Below are 12500 nucleotides of genomic sequence, written 5' to 3'. Positions count from 1 at the left end.
ACCATCCTACCCACTGACCGACCGACCAACCAACCGACCGACCAACCAATCGACCGACCGACCAATCGACCGACCGACCGACCGACCAATCAACCAACCGACCCACTGACCGACCGACCGACCAACCGACCGACCAATCGACCGACCGACCAACCGACCGACCAACCAATCAACCAACCGACCAATCGACCAACCGACTAATCGACCCTCTGACCCTCTGACCCACTGACCGACCGACCAACCAACCGACCGACCAATCAACCAAACAACCGACCAATCAACCAACCGACCAATCAACCAACCGACCGACCAACCAACCGACCGACCAACAAAGCAACCCTTCACCCCATTGAGACGTGAGTGGAGGTGCTCTGCTGGAAGCCAAACCATCCCATCACTACGCCCGCGCAGGGTTCAGGGTTGGTGTTCAACTTGCACCAAACCCTGAAATGTTTTCTTTTCCACCACAAACTGTCGTCGTTGCCCTGTGGCGATCCGTAGGTGTAGCAGCTGATCCAATCCCACAATTCCAAGCAGATGGGACTGAGTGTCACGTGATCTCCGTCATCAAACGAGGATATTTTTACTCCGTCAGTGTGAGCTCCAGTGGGCGCCCTCACGCCCGCACCGCCTGCTCCACGAGCCGCGGGTGGATGTGGATGTGGAGACTTGGAGGAAATGCTGGCGCTCAACACAAGGCTGTTGTTGGAAGCCTTGGCTTCCTTGAGGTCGGGTGGAGGTCAGTCTGGGGACATGGACGTGACAGTAAGCGCAAGTCTGGCAGCACTCACCGCTGCCTCCGCCCGACGCCGAGCGGTGGCGGCGCGGTGACACCAACCACTGCAGAACATGTCCTGTCCATGCCGCTCCAATCGTATTCAACTTATTTCTGGGGCAGGGATTATGATCAGTATGTACCAGTTCAATGTGTCATTGGATCGCCCCCGCCCCCGCCCACAACCACAACCTCCTGATTGGACGCTTCCAAAGGTTCATTTGGGCTGGATTCAGTTATAACTTTACAGAACTAACTATGAAAACATCACAAAAAAAAGTGAGTTGAATTTTGGGCGTTTGGCTGCTGGTCGCTCACCATCTTGTAGAGATCAGAGACGCTGATCCTGTCGGCGTCCACCATCTCAAACTCCTTCCGAGGAACCAGGTCCAGACAGAGGTGTCTGAGAGAGAGAGGGTGAGAGGGTTAGAGGGTTAGGGGAAGCAGTGAGAAAAGAGAGCTCATCCGTCGACTCGCTGGTACAACATAGGTATCCGACACTAAGACGCTACGGATAGCAACTCAGGCCCTGGTCGTCTCTGCAGCAGAGTACTACACCCGTTTGGGGACGGGGTCCACACGCAAAGAAGGTGGATGTGGCCATAAACAACGCGCTCCGAACTGAGACAGGCTGCCTAAAGTCCACGCCGGTCAGCCAGCTCCCTGTCCTAGCAGGGATCGCCCTCTGCTGCCATCAGAAGGGAAGCCGCCACCTACGCTCTGGCAAGAAAGGCCAAGATGCTTAAAGAGCACCTGCTCCACCAGACCTCCACCACGGTGACGCCCCCAGCAGACTGCCCTCACGTCAGCCCTACAGAGGTTACTGCAAGCAGCTCCAGAGGAACAGTCGAGAAGGGCATGGCTCGCCTCGTCCTGGACGGTAGAGGAGGAGACCGCCGAGCCCACGCGACTCCACCGCCACATCTGGGACCCGGGTGGAAGAGTCAAGGGTGAAGAACTGCCACGCCGACAATGGACAACACTGAACAGGCTGCAAACAGGTGTGGGTCGCTTCAGGTGCTCCATGAAAAAGTGGGGTTTCTCTGACGGCGCTGCCTGCGAATGTGGGGAACCTGAGGGAACCCGTCTGAAGCTGGCCTCTTCCAACACAACCTGGCGACGATGAAATGGCTACGAGATGGTGAACTGGACATATGATGTCATACGAAAGAAAGAAAGAGAGAAAAGAGAGGGAGAGGTAGACAGGCAGCGAGAGAGAGGTAGACAGGCAGCGAGAGAGAGGTAGACAGGCAGCGAGAGAGAGAGGTAGACAGGCAGTGAGAGAGAGGTAGACAGGCAGTGAGAGAGAGAGGTAGACAGGCAGTGAGAAAGAGAGGTAGACAGGCAGCGAGAGAGAGGTAGACAGGCAGCGAGAGAGAGAGGTAGACAGGCAGTGAGAGAGAGAGGTAGACAGGCAGTGAGAGAGAGGTAGACAGGCAGCGAGAGAGAGGTAGATAGGCAGCGAGAGAGAGAGGTAGACAGGCAGTGAGAGAGGTAGACAGGCAGTGAGAGAGAGAGGTAGACAGGCAGTGAGAGAGAAAGGTAGACAGGCAGCGAGAGAGAGGTAGACAGGCAGCGAGAGAGAGAGGTAGACAGGCAGCGAGAGAGAGAGGTAGACAGGCAGTGAGAGAGAGGTAGACAGGCAGTGAGAGAGAGAGGTAGACAGGCAGTGAGGGAGAGAGGTAGACAGGCAGCGAGAGACAGAGGTAGACAGGCAGCGAGGGAGTGGATGGATGAGGTAAGGATGTACTGTATATACATGTATGAAATATTCAAGAGTTTGTATTGTATTGCTGTGCGTGCATGTGTGTGTGTATGTACAGTATGTGTGTGTGTGTATGTACAGTATGTGTGTGTATGTATGTACAGTACGTGTGTGTACAGTATGTGTGTATGTACAGTATGTGTGTATGTACAGTATGTGTGTACAGTATGTGTGTATGTACAGTATGTGTGTACAGTACATGTGTGTATGTATGTACAGTACATGTGTGTGTACAGTACGTGTGTATGTATGTACAGTATGTGTGTGTGTGTGTGTATGTATGTACAGTATGTGTGTGTGTGTGTGTGTGTGTGTGTGTGTGTACAGTACGTGTGTGTGTGTGTACAGTACATGTGTGTGTACAGTACGTGTGTGTATGTATGTACAGTATGTGTGTGTATGTATGTACAGTATGTGTGTACAGTACATGTGTGTATGTATGTACAGTACATGTGTGTGTGTGTGTGTACAGTACGTGTGTGTGTGTGTGCACTGACTCGTTGCCCCAGTCCAGGCGGACCGTGATGTGCCTCTTGACGTCTCTGCTCTGGTCCTGGGTCAGCTGACCTGACATCAGCTGCCGCCTCAGGTCCATGAGCTCCAGCATCACATGGCGCAGCTTGTAGAAGAGGTCCACCTTGTGTTTCTGAGGGAGGGAGGGGGGAGGAGTCAGGTACCGTCAACAGGTACAGCGTACAGTTAGGTGGTTGGATTGTTTTTTCCTCTTTTTAATGAAACTGCTCTGAATTCAGGCCGATGGAGAGTAGAGTCCATAGAAGTAGCAGAACCACAAATTCAACTGGACCCTCAACAGGAACCAAGGAACCAACAAGTCAAACTCAATTTCTGGCAAATTTAGCATTTTCCTTTTCTTTCCAGGTGGATTCGAGTTCATGCTGCTAACGGATCAAGTTGCTCAGTATTTGAAATGTCTGCCCTTGTGTTGTTACCGATCCTCTGTTTGAATGCAACTGCCCCGGCGCGATGCCGGGCGGTGGAGAGCGCCGCGGTCTCCTGTTTCAAGTGCAAATGCAGTTTTCACTCAGATTGCGATCAAGAGTCTTAAACGTCTACGAGCCACGGAGATGAAGAACCGCCGTCCAAGAAGGAGTCGGGTTCAGACCCGTCGCTCCCTGAACCATTCCCCGGAAATAATTCAATATTAAAGCGCACCAAGATGCAACCATCCAAAGTTCTACACCCGTGCATGCGGAGCAGCACACGGCGCCGGCGGTGCTCTGTATTGTAGATGGAAACACTGCGTGGAAACATCAAGGAGCAGATGCTTCAGGACGCTAACATCTGCTGTTTTATGGAGGAGCAGCCGAGTCTTCAGACGGTTCTGAGCAGGAGCAGCGGGTTGAAAAAACAGACCAATCAACTGGACCCGAGCAGACGGAACAACTTTGGTCATTTACACAAGAAGCAAGATGTAGAGCGACATGAATGTGAAAAGAGGAGAGAAACGTAAGAGAGGAGGCGTGGGGGAGGGGGCGGTCGAAACAGAGGTGAAACAAGAAAACGGAGAAAAACAGAGGTTGGCGAAGGAGCAGAAGGTGAGACGGAGAGACAGAGAGAGAGACAGAGAGAGAGAGACAGAGAGACAGAGAGAGAGACAGAGAGAGAGAGAGAGAGAGAGAGAGAGAGAGAGAGAGAGACTACTAATGGCGGAAGTTGTAGTAGTGGAATTAGTAGCACAACAGCTGCAGCAGCCAGGATGTAGGGTCTAGTAGGTTTGGAGGATCAAGTATGTGATGGCCACTAAGTCTATATAGAACAGCGGGTCAGTAGTGGCAAGTAAGTCTCTCGGGCCCAGGAGGTCTGTAGGGCCCAGGAGGTCTGTAGGGCCCAGGAGGTCTGTAGGGCCCAGGAGGTCTGTAGGGGTCTGAAGAGGTATTGTAGGTCTCTTGGTCTGTAGCAGTCTGTGTTGTCAGTTGGTCCATAGGATCCATCAGGTTTGTGGGTTTGTAGAGTTCAGTCGATCTGTAGGGGCCAGTAGGACTGTATCTTCCGGTAGGTCTGTAGGGGCCAGTAGGACTGTATCTTCCGGTAGGTCTGTAGGGGCCAGTAGGACTGTATCTTCCGGTAGGTCTGTAGGGGCCAGTAGGACTGTAGGAAGCTTCTAGGAGCTAAGGCAGCGCTTGTTCCCCTGTCTCTAGGCAGGAGTTTCAGCAAGAAGTGAGACTTATCTGCTGAGTAGCTTCATGCACAGTTAGATCTAGTTGAACATGGAGCTTGTACAGACAAAATCCTCCTTTTCCGCTTCTACAATGACATGTTTGCCAAGCCAGTGGTTTCTGTTTGGTGACCAGTGGTTTCTGTTTGGTGACCAGTAACTTCTGTTTGGTGACCAGTGGTTTCTGTTTGGTGACCAGTGGTTTCTGTTTGGTGACCAGTAGCTTCTGTTTGGTGACCAGTAGCTTCTGTTTGGTGACCAGTGGTTTCTGTTTGGTGACCAGTGGTTTCTGTTTGGTGACCAGTAGCTTCTGTTTGTTGACCAGTAGCTTCTGTTTGGTGACCAGTTACTTCTGTTTGGTGACCAGTAGCTTCTGTTTGGTGACCAGTAACTTCTGTTTGGTGACCAGTAGCTTCTGTTTGGAGACCAGTAGCTTCTGTTTGGTGACCAGTAGCTTCTGTTTGGTGACCAGTAGCTTCTGTTTGGTGACCAGTGTTTTCTGTTTGTTGACCAGTAGCTTCTGTTTGGTGACCAGTGGTTTCTGTTTGGTGACCAGTGGTTTCTGTTTGGTGACCAGTAGCTTCTGTTTGGTGACCAGTGGTTTCTGTTTGGTGACCAGTAACTTCTGTTTGGTGACCAGTGGTTTCTGTTTGGTGACCAGTAGCTTCTGTTTGGTGACCAGTAGCTTCTGTTTGTTGACCAGTAGCTTCTGTTTGGTGACCAGTAGCTTCTGTTTGTTGACCAGTAGCTTCTGTTTGGTGACCAGTAGCTTCTGTTTGTTGACCAGTAGCATCTGTTTGTTGACCAGTAACTTCTGTTTGGTGACCAGTAGCTTCTGTTTGGTGACCAGTAGCTTCTGTTTGGTGGCCAGTAGCTTCTGTTTGGTGACCAGTGGTTTCTGTTTGGTGACCAGTAGCTTCTGTTTGGTGACCAGTAGCTTCTGTTTGGTGACCAGTAGCTTCTGTTTGGTGGCCAGTAGCTTCTGTTTGGTGACCAGTAGCTTCTGTTTGGTGACCAGTAGCTTCTGTTTGGTGACCAGTAGCTTCTGTTTGTTGACCAGTAGCATCTGTTTGTTGACCAGTAACTTCTGTTTGGTGACCAGTAGCATCTGTTTGTTGACCAGTAGCTTCTGTTTGGTGACCAGTAGCTTCTGTTTGGTGGCCAGTAGCTTCTGTTTGGTGACCAGTAGCTTCTGTTTGGTGGCCAGTAGCTTCTGTTTGGTGGCCAGTAGCTTCTGTTTGGTGGCCAGTAGCTTCTGTTTGGTGACCAGTAGCTTCTGTTTGGTGGCCAGTAGCTTCTGTTTGGTGGCCAGTAGCTTCTGTTTGGTGGCCAGTAGCTTCTGTTTGGTGACCAGTAGCTTCTGTTTGGTGACCAGTGGTTTCTGTTTGGTGACCAGTGGTTTCTGTTTGGTGACCAGTAGCTTCTGTTAGGTTACCAGTGGTTTCTGTTTGGTGGCCAGTAGTTTCTGTTTGTTGACCAGTAGCTTCTGTTTGTTGACAAGTAGCTTCTGTTTGGTGACCAGTAACTTCTGTTTGGTGACCAGTAGCTTCTGTTTGGTGACCAGTAACTTCTGTTTGGTGACCAGTAGCTTCTGTTTGGTGACCAGTGGTTTCTGTTTGGTGACCAGTAGCTTCTGTTTGGTGACCAGTAGCTTCTGTTTGGTGACCAGTGGTTTCTGTTTGGTGACCAGTAACTTCTGTTTGGTGACCAGTGGTTTCTGTTTGGTGACCAGTAGCTTCTGTTTGGTGACCAGTGGTTTCTGTTTGGTGACCAGTGGTTTCTGTTTGGTGACCAGTAGCTTCTGTTTGGTGACCAGTAGCTTCTGTTTGGTGACCAGTGGTTTCTGTTTGGTGACCAGTAGCTTCTGTTTGGTGACCAGTGGTTTCTGTTTGGTGACCAGTAGCTTCTAGCCCTCCACACCCTGGATGGATCCTTGACTGCTGGAACAAGCAATGGTCTGAGTCAACCTCCACGTTGAGGAAGTTCATCAACTCCCCTTCAACCAATCCACCTGGGTGTGACCTACCACAGAATGCCTGGGTCAACCTCAACAGACTTAGCTCTGGAGTAGCAAAGACCCAAACCTATCTGCAAATGATTGGAGTGTCTGCCACAAATCTCTGTGAATGCGGAAAACCACAGACTGTTGAACACACCATTGATGAATGCCCAATCTTCAAATCACCACATGGAGTCAGCGGCCTCATTGAACTGGATGACGATACCACTTCTTGGCTAATGTCCCAATTGCCTGTGTAGCCCTACACGAACGAACGAGTAGCTTCTGTTTGGTGACCAGTAGCTTCTGTTTGGTGACCAGTGGTTTCTGTTTGGTGACCAGTAGCTTCTAGCCCTCCACACCCTGGATGGATCCTTGACTGCTGGAACAAGCAATGGTCTGAGTCAACCTCCACGTTGAGGAAGTTCATCAACTCCCCTTCAACCAATCCACCTGGGTGTGACCTACCACAGAATGCCTGGGTCAACCTCAACAGACTTAGCTCTGGAGTAGCAAAGACCCAAACCTATCTGCAAATGATTGGAGTGTCTGCCACAAATCTCTGTGAATGCGGAAAACCACAGACTGTTGAACACACCATTGATGAATGCCCAATCTTCAAATCACCACATGGAGTCAGCGGCCTCATTGAACTGGATGACGATACCACTTCTTGGCTAATGTCCCAATTGCCTGTGTAGCCCTACACGAACGAACGAGTAGCTTCTGTTTGGTGACCAGTAGCTTCTGTTTGGTGACCAGTAGCTTCTGTTTGGTGACCAGTAGCTTCTGTTTGGTGACCAGTAGCTTCTGTTTGGTGACCAGTAGCTTCTGTTTGGTGACCAGTGGTTTCTGTTTGGTAACCAGTAGCTTCTGTTTGGTGACCAGTAGCTTCTGTTTGGTGACCAGTGGTTTCTGTTTGGTGACCAGTAGCTTCTGTTTGGTGACCAGTAGCTTCTGTTTGGTGACCATGGGTTTCTGTTTGGTGACCAGTAGCTTCTGTTTGGTGACCAGTAGCTTCTGTTTGGTGACCAGTGGTTTCTGTTTGGTGACCAGTAGCTTCTGTTTGGTGACCAGTAGCTTCTGTTTGGTGACCAGTGGTTTCTGTTTGGTGACCAGTAGCTTCTGTTTGGTGACCAGTAGCTTCTGTTTGGTGACTAGTGGTTTCTGTTTGGTGACCAGTAGCTTCTGTTTGGTGACCAGTAGCTTCTGTTTGGTGACCAGTAGCTTCTGTTTGGTGACCAGTGGTTTCTGTTTGGTGACCAGTAGCTTCTGTTTGGTGACCAGTAGCTTCTGTTTGGTGACCAGTGGTTTCTGTTTGGTGACCAGTAGCTTCTGTTTGGTGACCAGTAGCTTCTGTTTGGTGACCAGTAGCTTCTGTTGAGTGGCCAGTAGCTTCTTCTAGGTGGCCGTTGGTTTTCTTCAAATTAAATTCAAGTTGTTTTAATTTATCCAAGCAGGCTTCCATGCCAGCACCTCTTTTCAAAACCCCACACAAGCCAGGGAATTCAATACCCATAGAGTGAAGAGAGAAAAATATACAGAAATGGCATCAGATACCCATGATGCATTGCTGCCAATTCAATAAATGTTATGATTCTGTTATTATCCCAAATAACTATCTCACAATTCAAGTCAAACATCTCATATAGAGTCAATTTAATCTCCGTCCTGAACATTAACGACGAGTTGCAATCAACACAATAAATACACTTTGTGTGAATGAATAAAACATGTAAATAAATATGAATAGAGATTCACATAAATAATAATTATATATAACAAATAATAATAGATATTCCTTCAGGAGAACGTTGTGCTGTTCAGGAAACCTGTTGAAAATAAATCAGTCGATGTTGATAAACTACAACACAACCTCCATTAAACACATCAGAACCTGGCTGTTACCGTAGAAACACACACACACACACACACACACACACACACACTGTAGTAAAACTACTTACAGCTGGATCTCTTCTCTTCCTTTCTCATCGTTACGTTTCCTCTCTCTGTTCTTTCTTCCTGTTTCTTTCCACTTCCCTCTCTCCCTGAATCCTACAGCAGCTGGAATCTCCACAGGAAGCTTCACCATCACACAGAGACAATCACAGGCTGCACAGCGACCCATCCATCTCCCTCCGTCCATCTCCCTCCATCCATCTCCCTCCATCCATCTCCCTCCGTCCATCTCCCTCCATCCATCTCCCTCCATCCATCTCCCTCCATCCATCTCCCTCCATCCATCTCCCTCCATCCATCTCCCTCTATCCATCTCCCTCCCTCCATCCATCTCCCTCCATCCATCTCCCTCCATCCATCTCCCTCCGTCCATCTCCCTCCGTCCATCTCCCTCCATCCATCTCCCTCCATCCATCTCCCTCCATCCATCTCCCTCTATCCATCTCCCTCCCTCCATCCATCTCCCTCCATCCATCTCCCTCCATCCATCTCCCTCCATCCATCTCCCTCCATCCATCTCCCTCTATCCATCTCCCTCCCTCCATCCATCTCCCTCCATCCATCTCCCTCCATCCATCTCCATCCATCCATCTCCCTCCATCCATCTCCCTCCATCCATCTCTCTCCCTACATCCATCTCCCTCCATCCATCTCCCTCCATCCATCTCCCTCCCTCCATCCATCTCCCTCCATCCACCTCCCTCCCTCCATCCATCTCCCTCCATCCATCTCCCTCCCTCCATCTCCCTCCCTCCATCCATCTCCCTCCATCCATCTCCATCCATCCATCTCCCTCCCTCCATCCATCCATCTCCCTCCCTCCATCCATCCATCCATCTCCCTCCATCCATCCATCTCCCTCCATCCATCTCCCTCCATCCATCCATCTCCCTCCATCCATCTCTCTCTCTCTCTCTGTGTCTGCCGCCCACAGCCTTCCTCTCCACTCGGACGACGGAGGACACCCACCTCCCGTCCATCTGTCTCACCACCCACCTCCCGTCCACCTGTCTCACCACCCACCTGCCGTCCACCTGTCTCACCACCCACCTCCCGTCCATCAGTCTCACCTCTTGAGGGTCAGGCATGCGATCTGGGCTGGTGCGAGCCACCTCCCATCAGGGGCCACATTTTAGGTTTGAGTTTGAGAGCGCTCCACCTCCTTTCCACCTCTCCACCACCCCTCTACCTCTCCTCCTCTCCGCCTCTCCTTCTCTCCTCCTTGCCTCCTCTCCACCTCTCCACCTCTTCTCCCTCCCCCTCTTCTCTCACCCTTCCCCCCTCAGGCTTTGCAGAGAAGGTCACTTGTAGATCAGAGTGTAGGTGTGAGACACAGAAAAGAATTTCAAGTCTTCTCTCTCCCTGTCTCTCTCTCTCTCCCTGTCTTTCTCTCTCTCTCTGTGTCTCTCTCTCTCTCTGTCTCTCTCTTTCCCTGTCTTTCTCTCTCTCCCTGTCTCTCTCTCTCTACCTGTCTCTCTCTCTTCTGTCCTAGGAAAAATTTCTTTCTACTAGACCAACTAACTGACTCCTAAAACGTAATACAGTAAGTCAAATACTTATAGAATAAAAATAAAAATATATAGAATAAAATAAAATACAATAAAATAAAATGAAATAAAATGGAATAGATAGAGGGAATATGCTTATGTATATGGAATAGGCAATTATGTATATACAGATATGTGCATTAAAGTGGCATGTGAATAAAGTGAGGTAGTGTTTGGGATAATACAGCACAGTATACAACAGTACGGCGCAGCAATACGGCATCACGGACAACCCTGCACAGTGATACAGTATGCGGTACAGTATGCTACGTACAGTACAGTAGGTAGTGGAGCCTAGTGCATGGCTCAGTGAGGACCCCTGGTGAGGTCAGCATTGACAGTTCTGATGGCTTGAGGGAAGAAACTCCGTCTCAGTCTCTCTGTTCTCGCTGTGTGACTGCGGAGGCGCTTGCCTGACCGCAGCAGCTGAAACAGTCCGTTGTTGGGGTGATGAGGATCCTTCATGATCCTGCAGCTCTGCTACTACACCTCCTGGTGTATAACTCCTGCAAGGGGGGGAGGGTAGTTCCAGTGGTACGTTCAGCTGAACGCATCACCCTCTGCAGGGCCCACCTGTCCTGAGCAGTACAGTTCCCAAACCAGGCAGTGATGTTGCCTGTCAGGATGCTCTCCACTGCTCCAGAGTAGAAGGACTTGAGGATCCTCACCGAGACCCAGAATTTCCTCAGCTGCCTGAGGTGGTAAAGACGCTGCCTCGCCTTTCTCACCAGAGTGTCTGTATGTACAGTCCATGTTAAGTCCTCTGTGATGTGGACTCCCAGGTACTTGAAGCTGCTCACCCTGTCGACAGAAGTCCCATTAATCACCAAGGGCGTGTGAGCCCTCGATTGTGATCCTCGCCTAAAGTCCACAATCAGCTCCTTAGTTTTGCTGATGTTCAGGTGGAGGCTGTTGTCCTGGCACCAGAGTGACAGGTCAGCCACCTCCTCGCGGTAGGCCTTCTCATCGCAGTCGGTGATCAGGCCCACAACAATGGTGTCGTCAGCAAAGTTTATGATGGTGTTGGAGCTGGACCTGGCCACACAGTCATGTGTGTACAGGGAGTACAGTAGGGGGCTGAGGACGCAGCCCTGGGGGGATCCTGTGTTCAGGGTGAGGGAGCTTGACATGTGCTTCCCCACCCTGACCACCTGGGGGCGGGCTGTGAGGAAGTCCAGGTTCCAGGCACACAGCGGAGTATTCAGTCCGAGCTCCTTCAGCTTGACAACCAGTCTGGTGGGGACTATGGCGTTGAAAGCTGAACTATAATCGATGAACAGCATTCTCACATAGGCCCCCTTCTGGCCATCGAGGTGCGTGAGCGTGGTGTGCAGTACCTGGGAGACCGCGGACACTGAGAGTGCGCGCTCATCCCCAGCGGTGTAACTCTAATTAGCCGGCGAGCTAGCGGTGCTGTTGCCAGCCTCGAACCGCGCATAAAAGGAGTTCAGTTGGTTGGCTAGGGAGGCGTCCACACTCGTGGCTGGGGAGGAGCTGCTGTTGTAATTCGTAATAGTCCGGAGCCCCCTCCCACAAGCGTCTTGTGTCCCCCCGCTCCATCTGTAGCTCCACGGTCCTCCCTGTACGTCCGTTTAGCGTCCCTCACCGCCCTCCGCAGATTGTACGACGCCGCTTTGTAATTGTCCATATTTCCGGATACAAGACCGTCGTTGTAAGCGGCCATGCGAGCATTCAGAGCGCAGCGGATGGATTTATCAACCCACGGTTTCTGGTTTGGAAATCTCCGAACTTTCACCGTGGGAATGATGTTGTCTGCTAGCGTAGTTACAAAACTTACTACAACCTCCGTAAACTCGCTGACGTCACTTGAACTTGATTGGAACACGTCCCAGTCTACGTCAGTCAGAGCGTCCTGAAGCGCAGCCTCCGATTGCTCCGTCCAACGCTTCACTTCCCTCGTTACCCACCAGTTCTCGCGCGATCAGAGGCCTGTAAACAGGAAGCAGCGAGATCGCGGCGTGATCTGATTTCCCGAAAGCAGGGAGCGACACGGGCTTGTATCCGTTCTTGTATGGTGTATAACAATGGTCCAAAGTTCTATCTCCCCTGGTGGCACACGTGATGTGTTGGTGGAAATTAGGCAGAACTTTTTTAAGGTTGGCCCTGTTAAAGTCCCCAGTCACCACCACAGCCGCGTCGGGATGTCTGTTCTGAAATCCGCACAACACATCGTACAGAACCGACAGAGCTGCGTCGGTGTCCGCTTGCGGTGGGATATAAACGGCTGTAATGATGACCGTGCTAAATTCCCGGGG

The 12500-nt window shown here is 50.8% G+C and overlaps 1 protein-coding gene across 1 annotated transcript in view; it reads right to left on the bottom strand.

Moving 5' to 3' along the window:
• Nucleotides 1–12500, bottom strand: part of LOC307230336 (dedicator of cytokinesis protein 3-like) — a gene marked incomplete at both ends in the record, with an annotated part of 128695 nt that overhangs the window by 46640 nt on the left and 69555 nt on the right. Inside the window, 2 exon segments of the mRNA XM_080000642.1 lie at nucleotides 1094–1178; nucleotides 3038–3186. Of these exon segments, the coding sequence (XP_079856768.1) occupies nucleotides 1094–1178; nucleotides 3038–3186 (234 nt within the window).

This window comes from Zeus faber (genome assembly GCF_960531495.2).
Source record: "Zeus faber genome assembly, chromosome: 5".
In the NCBI taxonomy this organism is placed as follows: domain Eukaryota; kingdom Metazoa; phylum Chordata; class Actinopteri; order Zeiformes; family Zeidae; genus Zeus; species Zeus faber.
This window is presented reverse-complemented; position numbering and strand designations above follow the sequence as displayed.